Raw genomic sequence first — 17,399 nt, forward strand, 5'->3', positions numbered from 1 at the left:
CGAATGTACTATTTTGACACAAAATGAAAATTGAGGTACTGTTTTACAAGTTTTTAAAATTAAGATACTAATTTAAAATAACATGTAAAATTAAAGTACTAAAATGTAATTTGCTTATATATAATTGTCACGATCAAATTATCAAATTAAGGATAATTGTCACAATCAAATTATCAAAGGGATTGGGAAGGGATGGTCCCAATCCTAGCTTAGTATTTATAAGTGGCAGCTGTCAGCATTAACTTCGATAACCCCATATATCATCCAACCAATTTCTCTTCACTTTATTGTGAAAGAAAAATTGATTAACTATATATTTTCATTATCGATCACTCATATATATGTGCTAATGATTATTTAGTGTAATAGATAGCATTTGATCTCTTCTTTAAGGGAGAAGATTATGAATTCAAATGTCTTGAATAACAATTAATCATCTATTATATATAAATGATATCGATCACCATCATATATATATTTGAAACCTTCATTAACATTTTGTGCACAGATAATATTGGACAGTTTAACTAGTTGAAAGAATTTATTGGTAGTAGCTAGTGTAGGTGATGCGTCCTTTTTATCATCTTCTGCGTCTTGATGATGAGCGGTGCATGATTAAAACTCATCAAACTGAAGCACGTGAATAAAGACTAATTAATATATATTCGAATATGAAGAACATATATGACATGTCAGCCATTGACATGTCATATATGGAAACTTGTCTACAAACAAAACCATATACATGCATGCGTATACACCATGCACCAACTTAATTAGTAATCATGCATATATGTTTCATGGTCAGATCCATCAATATTTCAAAAAAAAAATATCATATGGCCGGTTATGATTTAATTAAGTTGTATGTTTCATGGTTGAAACTTGAAAGGCTTGAAATTAAAGCCCAGCCACGCCAGAGATGGGAATATAGGTATCCATATATGATTTATCAATGCATCTTTCTTAGCGATTAGTATTGATTAAGTGCATGAGTATATAGTGGATTTAAAAAAGTGGTTAGCACCATATTATTTTATTAAATAATTAATTTTAAAGTGTTGATATATATATATACACCAATAATGCATTAAAACTAGTTGGTTAGCAAGTTAATACAAAGCTAACCACTATGTTGGGCTCATTACACAATGTAATCTTAAAATCTGAACCATTCATTTTTTAGACCATATTTCAAATATCATTTCTATAAAAAATCTCTAAAATCGAAAGTCATTTAGCCATTTGATTATGATAACAATTATTTATATGTTTTTATTGAAAACAATAATCGTCTATTTATTTGATCACAATTAGATGACTAAATGATTTTTAATGTAGTTGATTTTTTACAATGACGATTTTTAAAGTATGAACTAAAAAATGAACGGTTCATATTCTGAGATTAGTTATATGGTGGGCCAAAAAACATGGTTAGTTTCGTATTACCTTATTAACTAGTTAGTTTTGGAGCACTTCTCTATATATATATATATATATATATATGAATGATTTTTTCTTAATTATATATATATATATATATACACAGAGGAGTGCTCTAAAATTAACTAGTTAGCAAGTTCATACGAAGCTAACCATGCTTTTGGGACCACCACATAACTAATCTTATAATCCGAACAGTCAATTATTTAGGTCATACTTCAAATATCATAATTACAAAAAATCAACTAAATCAGAAATCATTTAGTTATCTAATTGAGATCAAATAAATAGACGATCAGTGTTTTTGATAAAAACATATAAATAGTTGTTGTTATAATCAAATGACTAAATGATTTACGAATTTGAAGATTTTTTACATGGATGATCTTTGAAGTAGGGTCTAAAAAATAGACGGTTCAGATTTTGAGATTACATTGTGTAGTGAGCCCAATATGGTGGTTAGCTTTGTATTAACTTACTAACTAGTTAGTTTTAGAACATTTTTGTATATACATATATGTATATAGACTATTAATTAAGGGAGAGTGCACTACTTACTATATAAGTACTCTTATTGAGCTATTGGCCGAGACCCCACGACAAGTACACGAAAATGGGTCTGCTGTCCATTACAACTCTAGATCTGGACAACACAAAGGCATCACGAGCTTAAATTAAGCTTCCAATTTCGATCACAAAAACCAGCTAATTTTTCGGTGTTAATGCATACAGTTCACCTATCTATTCCATTATTATTATTTTTTTTGGCCAAGCCTATCTATTCCATTATTAAACACACAAGAAAGTAAGAACCATTGAAGTTTCAATGAAGCTGACTAATTTGATACAATGACAGACAACTAGCTAGTACCATGACCATGTCCATAATTTGACATTTCCAAGTGGGCCGGGCCAGGCTTAATTTTGGATCTAAGCTTGGAATCCATGGAAGAGTGCGAGTTTGAGTTGCAAAGAGATGAATAAATTAAACAAGGGCTAGTTTCCAAGTTGGAACAATTATGAATTTTCATTGTACAAGGCCTTGTAAGTGGGCCTTGGACTGAAGCAAAGTGAAGGCTGGAGCTGGGCCTTGGGGTGAGGTGGCCTGGAGAGTGGAGATGGAGGCTTTTTTTGTATTTGCTGTCCTGTCCACACTCCAAACCCATGTCACCGCATAACTCGTAATATTTTGGTTAAGAACTTAAGATTGAAGCCGAGGACGCAAAGCTCGCCCTAAGCCTTAACCAAAAGAGTGTGCCTTCCACCCTCGATTGTTGAGTTGACCACCCTAATATATTTTGTCTATTTTATCTTTTATTGTTAAAATAGAATGAAATTATCTAAATCTATTCGGTGGTCATCTACTGAAACATCCACCAATGTTCGGCAAATTAGTGTCAACCAAACACAAATATTTCAGCAAATAATTGTCAAATGTCTTTTTCATTTCTATTTGGTGGTTATTCATCGAATAATCTACCAATGTTCAGCAGATAACTATCGAATAATCATAAATATTTCGGTAGATAACTGTCAAATGAATCGATAAACAAAATTAAAATTTTTTATTTTAATAATAAAGTTAAAATTTTAAAATAAGGTGATCAACTTAACAATTTAAGATTGTCGAAATAGAACTAGCCTAACCAAAATTATCCTGAACAAGGGTGTGGTATCCATACTCAGCAACTCAATCTACACGTGACCACAAACAACCACTTCAACTCGAAAGGCTAACGGCCTCAAACGCCCAACACCAAAGAAAAACAAAAAAGGAAGAGAGATGCTGAGCAGAACAACAGCCATAGCAGCTTCTCTTTCAGTCTCTGCTACTTCTGCAAAACCATCAAACTACTTCTTCTTTAGGAATTCTCAATTCTTGGGGCTCAACAGCAATCTCTCCCACACTGCTTTAAACCCTGTATTCAACTTTTCGAGCCTCTCATGGAACAAGAACAAGAACAAGTATAGAACGTCAACAATGAAGAGTTTCACAACCCGGGCAGCGGCCCAGCCTCTCAAGAATGCTGATGAGCTCATAGACTCTGTCCAGACGTTCATTTTCGACTGCGATGGTGAGGCCACCTTCTTCTTCAACTTCAACTTGCTATGACTTGTACGTTTAATTTGGGGATTGTTTTGTTTGAATTTGATATTGGAGAACTGAAAGTGGGATCATTTCAAGATATTCCATAACTGTCTATTTAAGGGACTTAAAGAACAATTGATAGTATATCCACATAAATTTGAGGGGGAACTAGGATTATTCAATAATTTTCCAAAATAATGTTTTGGGAAAATTTTATAATATTTCTGGTTTGGATGGTAATGCTCCATTAAATAATGCTTCTACTCATCACCAAACAACTGCAGGAGTTATATGGAAAGGAGATAAGCTGATAGATGGCGTCCCAGAAACTCTTGATATGCTACGGTCCAAGGTCTGGCTGTGAATGTAGTCATGTATTTGTAGCTTTGTACACATTCATATGGCAAGCAAAATTGTTTTTCTTCGCTAGAGTATATTTAACTATTTCTTTAAGGCTTACTCTTGGATCCAAATGTAGCATCATATTCTCTTCTTTGTCAGCAAAAAGACAGGGAGATAATTTTAAGAGACAAGCATTGTTATGTGGCCTCAAACCACTTGTCCATTGTCTTTTCATTCAGGGCAAAAGATTAGTTTTTGTAACCAACAACTCAACAAAGTCGAGGAAGCAGTATGGTAAAAAGTTTGAGACACTGGGTCTGAACGTCACTGAGGTAAGTTTGCCATTTTTTTCTTTCCATGTTCGCAGATTTCAGAAAGTCTGTAATTCTAACCACACTTGAACGGTTTCAGGAGGAAATTTTTGCGTCATCTTTTGCTGCTGCTGCCTATTTGAAGTCCATTAATTTCCCAAAAGATAAAAAGGTAGCTAGCGTGCCTGGTTGGTGAAAGTAAAATAAAAAATTTGGTTTCAATTCCATTTGCCTAAAACTGGCATTTTTGTAAAAGGAATGGTTTGCATCATATGCCATGTGATTCTTTTGTGTAATGGCTTGCATCATAGACCTATATATAATGTTTTCAAATAATTATTTCATGTAATATTTTCATTGCGTATAGAAACGATATATTAAGGCTATAAATTACAAGATAAATATGTAATAAATTAATAAATTGTGTCTTACTGTACTATGTACAGTTACTGGTAAGTGGACTGGTCCCTCATGATTAACACTAAATAATGGTAATGATGAATTTAGATGACAATTAATAGACTGATGATCAGGCATTTTATAGGTTTATGTGATTGGTGAGGATGGCATCTTGAAGGAGCTCGAGCTTGCTGGATTTCAATACCTTGGTGGACCAGTAAGTATGAGTCTCAAATTACATAAGTTTCAGTACATACCACGTTTACTTGAAATTTTTCTATTTTCTATCATAGTCTATGAAATCAAATGATGTGTTATTCATTTGACTAACAAGAGAATTGCGCAAACTTGGTGTAATTATTTCCCTTGCATTTGTATTTACATTTTCATTTTAAAGTTTGAGGATAAAACATCACAAACTTTACAAATAACCTGCGCATAAACCTTCTAAATACTAATTGTTGCTCTTGCTCAAGGGACAGAATGCTTTTCCTAAAGAGGTTGGCATCTTCATTGGATGAAAATGTAAATATTTGGAAACTGAAAGGTCCCATGGTAATTAAATTAGTATGAATGTTGAGATATGAAGTAAAGGAAGCCTGCCTGCTCCTCTTATGGGACCATGCAGTTTGCTCCACCTAGGAAATCTAAATATTTTCTTTCTCTCACCCCCCCACCCCCCCCTTATCATACTATCTTTGTAAACATTATGTTTCCGAGTGCTTTTTGAGTGTTCTTGCATCAGTGTGCTTGTGTGCCTAAAATATCAGGAAACATAGCTAGTTATAATTGTTTATAATTGGTAGTTTGGCAGATAGACTGGGATACATCTCTTTTGGATTGCTATGTTAAATTACATATGTTGTGTAGTATTACAAATGCTTTGTTTCTCTTACAGGAAGACGGTGGGAAGAAGATAGAGCTGAAGCCTGGATTTCTGATGGAGCATGATGAGAATGTATACCTCTGTCCTTTCTTGTTTCATAGAACTTCTATTATTTTGGGTTCGTACTGATAAAATACAAGTAGGACTTCTCTCAATGATTTATAGCTTCTGCAGTCCTTTTTGGTACCAAAAATTGAACATAGAAATATTAGATTCCTTCTTCTTTTCCTTTCTCTTTTAGCTAGAGTCTCAACTTTTAATACTGGTAATTCTGTTTGTTCATTGGCTTATAGGTTGGAGCTGTTGTGGTTGGATTTGATCGATATTTCAACTACTACAAAATTCAGTAAGTTCTTCTGATTCTTGTATTTGTGCTGAAGCTCAGGTCTACCTGCAAACATTATGTTACAAAGCATTAATATACAAATATAAACATTAAGGTCTTATTTTATATGCGCTTGTTACATGCATTGCATTTGGTATTCTCTTCTGTCAGTTATCATTAATTAATGTTTACTTAATGGTAGGTATGGTACACTCTGTATACGTGAAAACCCTGGATGTCTTTTCATTGCAACAAATCGCGATGCTGTCACTCATCTCACAGATGCTCAGGAATGGGCGGGTTCACTTCTCTCCTCCCCTTGTTGCACTTTGCATTATGATTACATTATTTTCAAACACATTATGCTGCAAAGTACATAAAGATTTTGCTAATTGGAATTTGGGTAAAATTCAAAAGTCATTTATTGGAATTTAACAAACTTGTTAATCTGCTGAATGTTGAATCCTGAACGAGTTAAACTTCTAGAGTTGACCAGGAAAATTTTGAATTTCTGGACCCAAAAATAGCTGGCCGGACAAGTATTATAGAATTGATAAAGCAACCGATTGTATATGTTTATTTATTATAAAAAAAAGAATCATTATTGAGTTCGCATTGCTTGGACTTTGAATGAAACTTGGTTTTGGTTCAAAAGACCACATCTTGATGGAGTCTGTGTTTGTGTGTATAAATTTGGTTTTTGTAATAGTTGACTATATACTTCATGATCTTCTCCCATTAGCTACTACAATTAATTCTTAACTTCAGGTGGTGGTTCTATGGTTGGTGCTATCCGGGGATCTACTCAACGTGAGCCACTGGTTGTGGGAAAGCCCTCAACATTTATGATGGACTACTTAGCAAACGAGTAATTCAAATTCTTTATTTCTTGTTCTTCATCGTTTTTATCCTAGGAAGTAATATGAGTGCTGTTGATCTTGAGCAAAGAGCATTTATCTGATTAAAATTTTTATGTTATTTAAGACCGAGGCAGTCTTTTAATGTGCAAATCATATAGTGACATAGGGCCTGTTTGACATTGCTTTTAGAATTGGCAAAAGTGCTTTCAGATTAGTAAAAACGTTTTTGGTTGCGTTTGGCAGAAATAAATAAAAGTGCTTATGGGTTATAAAAGCGCTTTTAAGGGGTTTTTTGAGAAGCACTTGAAATTTTTATAAAAATTTGTATGTGCTTATGAGCAGAAACACTTTTAGCAAAAACGCTACTGATTATAAGGACTTCTAAGAAGCAGTGCCAAACGGGCCCATAGTGTGATACAAAAAATGTGCTTTAACTTTTGCAATATTCTTTATTGGTTTCGCATGTCACAAGTAACATCTGTGAACAGCCAAAGTGGATGAGGAAAACTTAATTGTAAAATTGATCTTTGATGAAAATGTTAACCATTTAAAAAATGAAATAAAGGGATAAGATCGATAGGCATTATCCATACCACAATATCCATAGTCAGCGATGCATTATAAGAGATATATAATGAATATTGATATTCAAAATAATAGATTGCCCTGCTTATGCTGACGAACCAAGACAACTATGTAATAAATCGCAGAACACTTGTCATACTGATTTGATGAGAACATACTGGTCATGATGGATATATAATGGCTAATATTAGTTACTTGGATCTAATCAATGACAGATTTGGCATCCTGAAGTCACAGATTTGTATGGTTGGGGACAGATTAGATACTGATATTTTGTTTGGACAAAATGGTGGTTGCAAAACTCTTCTTGTTCTCTCAGGTAACTGAATTCTGCATAATTTGGCCCAAGTTTACTTCATTTGTGTTATATTTAAGCTAATTAAGGCTTTCCTTTATGTATAATAGGTGTAACCACTTTATCAGTGCTTCAGAGTCCCAACAACTCCATACAACCAGATTTCTACACGAACAAGATTTCAGACTTTTTGTCTCTCAAAGCTGCAACTGTATGATTATGTTACCACTAAAACCAATCTTATTTGTCCTTATTTGACTTTGAAAATCATAACTTTCATATGTTTTAATAGCCACTTGGCTGTCCATGTAACTTTGTTTTTTGTTCTCTTATGATTTTTTAAGGACTTTCAGAAATAAAAAGAAACAGAGTACATTAATAAAATTTGTATTATTGAGCTCATTATGTGATTGTTAAACTGGTTGCTGTAGTATTCGGATAATATATGTGTGAATATTTATTTTTTTCATTTTCCTGCATATTCTTTGCAACCAAACAGCACATAGCTGCACGCATAGTAGTTGAAGAGGTAATATATGGTGTTGATATCATATATGACCCCAAAGTCTCGGACTAACCCCAGTGGAGTTGAGACAATGAACTGAAGGGGTTTTTAATAGCTGACACAACCTTGCATCAGATTGCAACCCTACAGGCTACCAGAAGTGGTCATGTGATCGGATCCACGAACTTTCTGACATTTGCCATTTTGGTCTATTCCGTTAAAAGATCACAAATAAACGTTAAATGGTGGGACAAAATAGTCCATTCCGTTTCATGTTTTCCATTTTTTCTTCTCAATTTTGGCCTAACTTTTAACCAATAAAATATATACTAAATTCAGCAATCTTATACTAGTTTTGAAGCTATGAAACTCCTAAAAAGCATTTTAAAATGGAGCTATAAAACTCAAGATAAATGATATTAAAGTAGGCTATCCGAAACTGCCCTATTTTTAAAGAAAATTTCTAGATTTTTAAAATTTCTTCTAATTTCAATTTCTTTCGAATTTAACACCTCAAATCAATTTTTTAGGCTACTAGAAATATGTTTAAAGTCTTCAAATTCATTACACAACCTCAAACTGACTTAGAAATCAAAATTTCAATAGTGAAAAATTAATAAGTACACCCCAATCCGAATTCTCATTAAATTCTATTATTCTTGTGACCCAAACAATCTAAGAAATGAATAAGAATTGAAGGAGAATTCGGGTTAGGGTGTACTTATCAATTTTTTTAGTTTTGAGGTTTTAAATGTAATTTGTTATTTTTTTACCTAGAATTTTTCTCTCTTTTTTCTTTTTGAGGAGTTTTATATATAAAATAAGAAAATATGTAATAGACTGATAATGGCATTTATAGTGAATCAGCAAGCGACACAATACACCAGAACTCTCTCTCTCTCTCTTTCTCTCATGATTTATGTAATACAAAAAAGGAAAAAAGGAAACAAATTTTTGACACTGTTGGTCCCATTTTCATTTTTCAGTGCCTAAAATCTGATCCACCAAACCCAATTTCCAATTCACCTTCTCTCTCTCCCTAGAATCGAGCGACTGGTTTATTGCGGGTATAGACTCATAACAAGATCTGGGTCAAGTTGCGTGCTTTTCCATACTTTACCATCCGGGGTACATTTTATTTTCTTTTTCCTTTTATTTTAGGCTTGCTGTGCGTCTCCTTCAGATTAATTTTGAGTATCTTAGCTGCAATGTTTTGAAATGCTTAAACTTTTTCTTTTTGTTATTGAATTCAGTTAACAAATTTGTGATACTGTGGTGTTAATATATGCATTTCTACATGAATAATATGGAGCTGGAATTCAGTTAACATTCAGCCGCAATATGTATTCTTGCATAATATATATAGAGCTAAAGTTAAAAGTTTACTATGCTTGTAGAATTTCATGTCTGTCAATGAATGTTTAGATTGATTATCTGTATTGTGTTGTTGCCCGATGTCTAAGGGCATATAGTGGAATGTTTCTGGTGCTTCAATTCAATAATCCTGATTGGTTGTAAAAACACAGTTTTGCAGTAAGAGCTGGTGGGTGAGTGGATGAACGTGATGATAGAATGCAGTGTTTGCCACTCGAAATTGTTGTCTCCAACTTCTAAAACCGTGTCCAGGGCTTATGACCGGCATAAAAATGATGTTTCTTCAAAAACTCGTGTCCTTAATATCCTTTTGGTTGTTGGTGATTGCATCTTGGTTGGTCTACAGGTGATTCTACTTTCACCTGATTCGTTTATTTCTATACAACTTTACAGTTCTTCTTTGCAGAATTGCATTTTCACTTTGCTGCTTGCTTTTTGCTATGTGATTATGGGAAGTGATGGTTGATGTTATTCTCACAAATAATTTAGAAGTATAGAGTTTTCTAATCCACTATCAAAATTGTTATTTTTTTTTTGGTCAATGATCAGATTTCTCGTTGAAAGCAATTTCAAAGCTTTACTTAACATGTCTTTTCAAGTCACTTACATATCTTTTTGTCCTTTTTTCTGCAGCCCATATTAGTTTATGTGTCGAAGGTGGATGGAAAATTCATGTTTAGTCCTATCAGTGTTAACTTTTTGACAGAGTTAGCAAAAGTTCTATTTGCTATAACAATGCTTTTGTTCCAGGTACATTTACATGTTTTTCATTGCAACTCTGATCTTAGTTTTCAAATATTTGGGCAAACACTTACGCCTTGCTTCCTACGTTTGAAAATTTTCCACTTCCAGGCTAGGAGTAAGAAAGTTGGGGAGAAATCTCTTCTCTCTGTTTCCACATTTGTACAGGTAAGAATGTCCAGTATTGCCTGCTAGGCTGCTAGTTTGGGGGCCAAAATGGTGTCTGAAGATCATAAATAAAATAGAACAATAGAAAACTAAATTTGCAATTGGTCATTAAGAATAAAATGAATGATAAAAAGGTAGGAAGGAGAGGAGGAATATAATTGTCCAACTTTTATTGCTTAATGAGAGTATTTTTGGACTGAAAAGGATGTCCTTGCATTACATCTAGTGTTTTCTTTCAAATAAATTTGAACACTACCCTTTGGGACCATAATTCATTCTTAAATTTGAGGGATAATGGTTTTGTTGGGCTTTGTTAGATGAATGATTTTGTTGAGATATACTATTAAGTTTTTCTTTTTTGGAACCCTGCCCAGGTATTTTTTGCAATTTATGTATGCCATACTTGTTTATAAAAGTGACTTAAGCCTTACATACTTTGTCAATTATTTTTTCCTTTTGCATCTACCACTGCTGAGAGGTGCATTAAACCAATCAGAGCATTACTTTCAGATTTCAGCATGTCCCTTACCTGTTGTCTTCCCCCTGTAGGCAGCTCGAAACAATGTGCTTCTCGCTGTTCCAGCTCTCCTTTATGCTATTAATAATTACTTAAAGTTCATTATGCAGGTAAAGCTTCTTCCTTTTTCTGATATTTTATATTTAGCTTGTTTGCATAATATGGAGATTTTCTGTCATGATTAAAAGGGAAAAATGATTTGATTGTGATGTAGTTATCTGTTGAAATTTGCTTCTTGAGGCTAGTCTTCGTAATTGGTTAGTGTGTGTATAATCATAGTTGACAATCCTAAATATCCTTATCTTTTCTGTAGCTTTACTTCAATCCTGCAACAGTGAAGATGCTCAGCAACATGAAGGTATCTTTCTATAGTGACAGTACACACTTTTTATCATTTAATATTTTCTTTCCTGATCTAGAGCCTGTCATTTAGCCTTATGGAAACACATTGCGGTGGATGTATTGTATGATAACCAAACTACATGTAGACTTTATTTCAGCATGCTAGTTGTTATAATTCAGAGGATCAGTCCATTAATTAATTTTGAACTTATATAAATGTAGTATGATTGTATGAAACTAAAGTTCCTTTGATTTTTTCGTTTCTTTTTTTTTTGTTTGCAAGGGATGCAATCGATCCGTAAGAGTCTTCTAGATTGTTTCTTTTGTTAAAGAACATTTTAATTTTGCATTCATTTGCAGGTTTTGGTCATTGCTATCTTATTAAGAGTAATCATGAGGCGGCAGTTTTCCATAATTCAGGTTAGTTTGAATGCTATGTCCTTTCTTCTTATTGATCCTTATTGCAGTTTGACTCCCTGGGTGTATAAGTCCCAAGGTTTCATACTGGTCTACATGTGTTATATTGGTTCATTATCCTGTAACAGTGGGAAGCTCTTGCTTTGTTGCTTATTGGAATTAGTGTGAATCATCTGCGATCTCTACCTGAGGGTACAGCTGCTTTAGGCCATCCAGTTGCAACAGTCGCGTACTTGTACACGCTGATATTTGTACGTATTTAAAAGATTTGTGTTATTGTTCATTGTGGCTGGTTTGCACTGTTCCAACTCAATGAGTGAATAATTGTTTAATGTTTTTTTTTTTTTTTGGGTAGAGAATAGTTGTTTAATTTTGAATTAACTTAATTTTTTAACCGATTACAGTATTTTAAGTTATAAGTTTAGCTTCTTATTATTGTTAAAGTTTATAAATAACTACGTATTGCATAGATTATTTATGTCATTGAGCATGGATTAATATGCTTGTGATGATAGTTAAATTTATATTTTTATTATTTAAACACCGCCACCATTTACGGGGTGTTGAAGTTCATATAACCCGAGCCAAATACCTAACCAAACACATACAGTAACATTGTTGTAAAATAGTTTTTGCAATTGTCACATATTAAGCATATATCTAGAGTGAAAACCGTGTCTAAAGCATGCAGATGCAGTTTCTGGTAACCTATGGATAGCACAAGGAAGAACAATATAGAAGACCATATGTAAGAATGTTATATAGGTCTGGTTGAATTCAACCCGTCAAGTAATTGAACTCAAGGCGCATAATTAGTGTGACAGAATTGGACCCTTCCACCCCCCGGGTGGGGGATGTGGGAGGGAGGGAGAGAGATTGATGCATTCCAATCACTGAAAATGGACAATTAGTGATATGTTGTTGCATCTCTGTTCATCAAATTTGATTCCAGTTGGTGATGAGTGTGATTGTAATGTTGTTTATGTCTAATATCTATTGCTTCCCAAGAACTGCATTGGTATTAGGGCATTGAACTCATATTAATGCAAGATTAGAAAACCAGGACAGGATTATGATTTTAACAATGTTTCAGATAAAAAGTGAATTCCAAAAGAGGAAAAAAAAAGTAAAATTACCAAGGCTTGAGGTTGGAAAATTATAATTTTATATTGACGACTGTTATTTTTTCTCTTCTGTAATTGTTACCATATTTGTTATATTATAAGAAAATGTTCGATTCCATCACCTGTAATCAGTTCGCACTGAGCACACACACATATTGAAAATGTGTTGCATCTATGACATCTTCTCTATGTGATATATTATATCCCTTATATTAGATAATATGAAACTAAGCAGGACATTAATACAGGTCACTGTTCCATCTTTGGCATCAGTCTATAATGAGTATGCTTTGAAGAGTCAATTTGACACGAGCATTTACCTTCAGGTAAGGTTCTCGTGCTCATCTGATAGTTTTCGTATGTTTTCCTTTGTATAAGAGCTTCATGGTATTGGTTTCCACAGTTAGAGAAGAGTCGCACAAAGCTAAACGTTGGAAAGGATTATACTGAATATGTTGAATATTGGCCTTCTTTTTTATTTTTTTTTCTAATGCTTGGTAATTCACAGAAAACCACCTGGTGGGTATTGAACATATAATAATCGTTCCGCAGCACCATTGTTGTTAAAGGGGGAGCAGGTGCCATTGGGTCCAAAATGCATTGGCTTTTGACCTCTAATTTCAGTCCTGCATAGGTTATGCTTACCTCCATCTAGGTCCCTTGGCGGAGTTCTGGAAAACCTGATTGAATATTGGGCTTATATAGAAATGAAAAAAAAAATTGGATATTGGATCCCTTCCTGTGCCTCCTGGGTTGTTCAATCTAAGAAAGGTTCTGTAGCCTGTATGCATCTCAAACAGTCATTTGTAATAACCTCATCGTGTTTATATGTTTTCTGGATTTCTAAAGCAGTAGATTAGTATTCTCAGATGTGAATTTTTTATATGTTCTCTTATCAGAAATGCTGCTTTGTATATGATGCAGAACTTGTTTCTTTATGGTTATGGTGCCATATTCAACTTCCTAGCAATTGTTGGAATTGCTATTTTCAAAGGTAAAGACGTTAAGCATACAGATAATAAACTTAATATTTATGTTTAAGAACCACATTGATTGAGAAATGCTATCAATAGTCAACTTGTACTCTTATTCCAATGGGCAATAGTTTACTTCGATTTGATTGCATTCTTAATCTTTGTATGTTAATGTTCAAGGTCCCAGTAGCTTGGATATACTACAAGGACATTCAAAGGCTACCATGCTTTTAATTTGCAACAATGCAGCCCAAGGCATTTTATCATCATTCTTTTTTAAATATGCAGGTAACTACTGAACTACCTTAGTTTTTTTGCTTTCTTTGTTATCTTGTCGCCAAAGTTTTTAACATCTCTATGTTTTCTTACTTTTTATTACTTCAATTCTTGAAGTTTTCACTGATTGCCACCGGAAACGTACACCCCTAAATTTTCTATTTAAAGCACTACAAGTCTGTCAGAGTACAAAACAATTGTCGGCCCACATCCTAACAGCTTGAGCTTCGGAAATAGTGGTAAACAAACAATTTTTAATTGTCCATAAGCACTCCCTTTCTAATGGTCTGACTTTTATGTACTGACCACACCAATTGGAGCAAGCTGTTGTGTATTCACACAATCACACTGATGCTATGGTTGCCTTTATTTTTGGAACTCCATAAAAAAGAAGTTCTAGATAATAAATGGGAGAACTGAGATGGCTGTTCCCTTCTGACCGCAGCTAAGTGGAATACAATTAAATATTATGTCAGAAAACATTTAATTCTATTCAACATACACTTATAACTATAAGCTTGCTTAAAGTGAATGTTCTGTCAGCAAACCCAATAGTTTTAATGTTCTCCATCCCACATACACATATAAGCTTGAATAAGCTTGATTGGGTCTGTTATTCTAAATTTGATAGTCCTTCACAAAGTGCTACAGGACTTTAAGAACCTAGGCACTGGTCAGTTTATTTTAGGTTAAGAATATGGCAGGGTTGTGTGTTGCATTTCTTGTTGAGGCAACTGGACTTATAATACTTCCAACCTAATGCTAACAGAGGGGACTCTTTTTTTTCCCTCTTTTGGTTGGTGGGTTTGAGAAGAGCTAAGAGTTGTATAGATGCCATGAGTCATGACCAAAGGGACACTCAATCTTAAAAAAAATTCTTGGGAGAATTTATGTTGTCTGTTATATCGTGGAGAAGATCAATCTGACTGCTAAAACTCACCATGAATTGTGACAACAAAGGAAAAAGAAAAAAAGTTACATGTGGGCTGTGGCTCAGCTACTAGAGTGTTAACTTTTCCTGTGGTTCACAGAACTTGGTTTATGCCTGCCTAAAATTATTGGAATCTGTACTGGTTATGATTACATATAAATACTTGTATTGCAACACAAAGGAATGGGTATAATTCCAGGAGGCTGCTGTGGAGTTGTATTCTGATTGATATCATAATTTGCCCCATCATTAACTTTTAACATTTCTGTTCTGCTATGTCTCAATCATTTATTTCTTTGCTTGCAGACACAATTTTGAAAAAATATTCATCTACTGTTGCCACAATTTTTACTGGAATAGCATCTGCTGCATTGTTTGGTCATACCCTGACTATAAACTTCATACTAGGAATCTCTATTGTGTTCATCTCCATGCATCAGGTAAGTGAGGGAGGGAGGGAGAGATTGCCTGTTTTGTAAACTTAGCTTATGTATCATCTTTCTGTGCAGTTCTTTTCACCAATTTCAAAAGTCAAGGATGATTCACAGAATGGCAGTTTGGAAACAATGGACAGTCAGAAGAATCAGAGGTGTGTGCTTGTATTCTGTTGATGAACCATACATAAAATTTTAAAGCAATTCTATGATTATGAGGGTTTGTTATTTAGTGAAATCCCAATGTCAGTTCGATCATGTGATTTCATCTGCTAATTTTTTAACTACAGAACTCTTATGTTAGCAATCTAGACTTTTCTGTTAAAATTAAATCAGCAAATTTTTCTAGTAAACTGTAAATGTAAATTCCTTTGAAGAGAATAGAACACAGTTTCAGTAATATTTTGTTACTCCTTTTAAGTAATTATAATAATAAATACCAATTTTTCATTTGAAATGCCAGTATACATGTACCCTCTTGACCAAAAAAAAAAAAAAGTATACATGTGCCCTCAGTATCATATTGGCAGGCAAATTATTTATATTGTTTTTAAATATTTTTTGTAAAAGAAAGTTGTTTTTTTAATTATTGCCAATAATTAGGTGTCATTCTGAATTTCCTAATATCGTAGTTAATGTAATTGCTAAGAAATTTGAAAATAAATAATATATGAATGAAGCTTATTGAAACCCAAAAGATGTCTATTCTTGACGCATTATTTCTAGGTTGAAGAAGGATGCATCCTTTGTAAATATGGCAGCTGGGGAAAACGATGATGTAAGCACCTTTAGTCACAACTGTTATTAAACTTGTGATACATTTTGATTGATACATTGGATTGGTGTATATAAATTCCTTTTTCTTAAAATATTTTTTTCAGGCTAGCAATCGTGTTGAAAATGATGAGAGAAAACCTCTTCTTCCTGTCTAAAGGTGATTTGTCTATACAGATCTCCACCATTTTCTCTTCTTGATTAGTCGGAGAAAAATCATTTTTGTTAATTACTAAGTTCTTAATAATACCTCGCTACAACTGGTGATAGCATGGGGGAAAATTTCAGAGCCTCAGTTGAAGCACCTAGCTCAAAGCTGGGTATTCGGGTCAAGGTTGCCCGACTTGTATTTGTTATTAACAAATGATAACTTGCAAAAACTGAAGCCAGTATGTATAAGATACCAAAATGTTAATGTTTTACAATTTGGTTCTTTTTCAGGAATGATTGGAATAGGCAAATATCTTTTGGTCGGACTCAGCAGGCAAATATCTTGGTGTATCCTTCGTGTAGCCTCCAGCCTCCAGGCATTCAAATAGAGGCCTTTGAGCAAGTTAGGTATCTGCAACTGCAATACAAGAAAGTTTAGTCATATTGAATTCTAGCAAATTCGTTGCATCCTCACCGGGTATACAAATACAAATTATATATATATATATATATTATATATTCTTTCACCATCAATGGTGCTCTGTAAAAATTCTGCAGTTTTTACTTGTAATCTTAGTTTTACATGAACAGTAAAGTTTCTACTTGCCATCATATATTAGTAATTATAGCCAGCTCAATCTATTTGCCATCTGCGATTTTATCAAATTACTTTAGCGCTTAAATTCTTAATGACAATTTTTTTAAAAAAATCTGAGTGAGGGGAGATTCCAACTTGGTATCTCTTCTAACAATGTGGAGAGAAATATCAAATTAGAATAATAACTTAGTTGGTGACAACTTTTTCTCTTACTTTATCAAGTTGGAATGAACAAAAAAATCAACCTAATATTTTATGTAATTTGAGTTGTATCAATAAATTGACTGCTAATCATACCATTTGATGCTTAGCAATAAAACCTATTCCCTACTCCAAATAACCAATAAAGACCAAAAGTGGGGCATATAACCATTCTATTTTAGATTTCCCTTATTTTGAGATAATAATTTTTCCTTTGAAAATATTTGTTTGTCAAACACATTCATGAAAGCAAATTTCTGTAAAAGAAAAAAACAAAAGCAAATAGGTCAGCACAAATATGCTATAGCAATAGCGTTGTCAAAAAGTTTACAATTTTA

The 17,399-nt window shown here is 33.5% G+C and overlaps 2 protein-coding genes across 2 annotated transcripts; both read left to right on the forward strand.

The window, feature by feature from the left end:
• Positions 1-3,142: 3,142 nt before the first annotated feature.
• On the forward strand, positions 3,143-7,937 carry LOC147280572 (phosphoglycolate phosphatase 1A, chloroplastic-like). Its single transcript, XM_086247185.1, has 11 exons — positions 3,143-3,518; positions 3,817-3,884; positions 4,114-4,206; positions 4,286-4,357; positions 4,730-4,801; positions 5,483-5,542; positions 5,764-5,816; positions 5,998-6,095; positions 6,564-6,663; positions 7,456-7,559; positions 7,646-7,937. The coding sequence occupies exons 1-11, from the start codon at positions 3,227-3,229 to the stop codon at positions 7,750-7,752; spliced, it is 1,119 nt and encodes a 372-aa protein (XP_086103311.1). The 5' UTR covers positions 3,143-3,226; the 3' UTR covers positions 7,753-7,937.
• A 1,002-nt stretch (positions 7,938-8,939) lies between these two features.
• LOC147280573 (CMP-sialic acid transporter 4-like) lies at positions 8,940-16,911 on the forward strand. The gene is made up of 16 exons (XM_086246982.1): positions 8,940-9,168; positions 9,567-9,760; positions 10,048-10,164; positions 10,267-10,323; positions 10,873-10,950; positions 11,154-11,198; positions 11,543-11,602; positions 11,728-11,850; positions 12,972-13,049; positions 13,648-13,717; positions 13,878-13,985; positions 15,211-15,344; positions 15,414-15,493; positions 16,065-16,116; positions 16,220-16,272; positions 16,554-16,911. Exons 2-15 carry the CDS (start codon positions 9,596-9,598, stop codon positions 16,268-16,270), a joined length of 1,218 nt encoding a protein of 405 aa, XP_086103108.1. The 5' UTR covers positions 8,940-9,168; positions 9,567-9,595; the 3' UTR covers positions 16,271-16,272; positions 16,554-16,911.
• Positions 16,912-17,399: the final 488 nt, after the last annotated feature.

The sequence above is a fragment of the Dryas octopetala genome, chromosome 6 (genome assembly GCF_963921425.1).
Source record: "Dryas octopetala chromosome 6, drDryOcto1.1, whole genome shotgun sequence".
Classification (NCBI taxonomy): Eukaryota; Viridiplantae; Streptophyta; class Magnoliopsida; order Rosales; family Rosaceae; genus Dryas; species Dryas octopetala.

Coding starts and splice junctions, on each gene's coding strand:
- LOC147280572 (XM_086247185.1), top strand. CDS start 3,227: ATGCTGAGCAGAACAACAGCCATAGCAGCTTCTCTTTCAGTCTCTGCT. Junction 4,802..5,482: donor TTCAATACCTTGGTGGACCA/GTAAGTATGAGT, acceptor TTTCTCTTACAG/GAAGACGGTGGGAAGAAGAT. Junction 7,560..7,645: donor AACTCTTCTTGTTCTCTCAG/GTAACTGAATTC, acceptor TATGTATAATAG/GTGTAACCACTTTATCAGTG.
- LOC147280573 (XM_086246982.1), top strand. CDS start 9,596: ATGAACGTGATGATAGAATGCAGTGTTTGCCACTCGAAATTGTTGTCT. Junction 10,951..11,153: donor ACTTAAAGTTCATTATGCAG/GTAAAGCTTCTT, acceptor TCTTTTCTGTAG/CTTTACTTCAATCCTGCAAC. Junction 11,851..12,971: donor ACTTGTACACGCTGATATTT/GTACGTATTTAA, acceptor ACATTAATACAG/GTCACTGTTCCATCTTTGGC.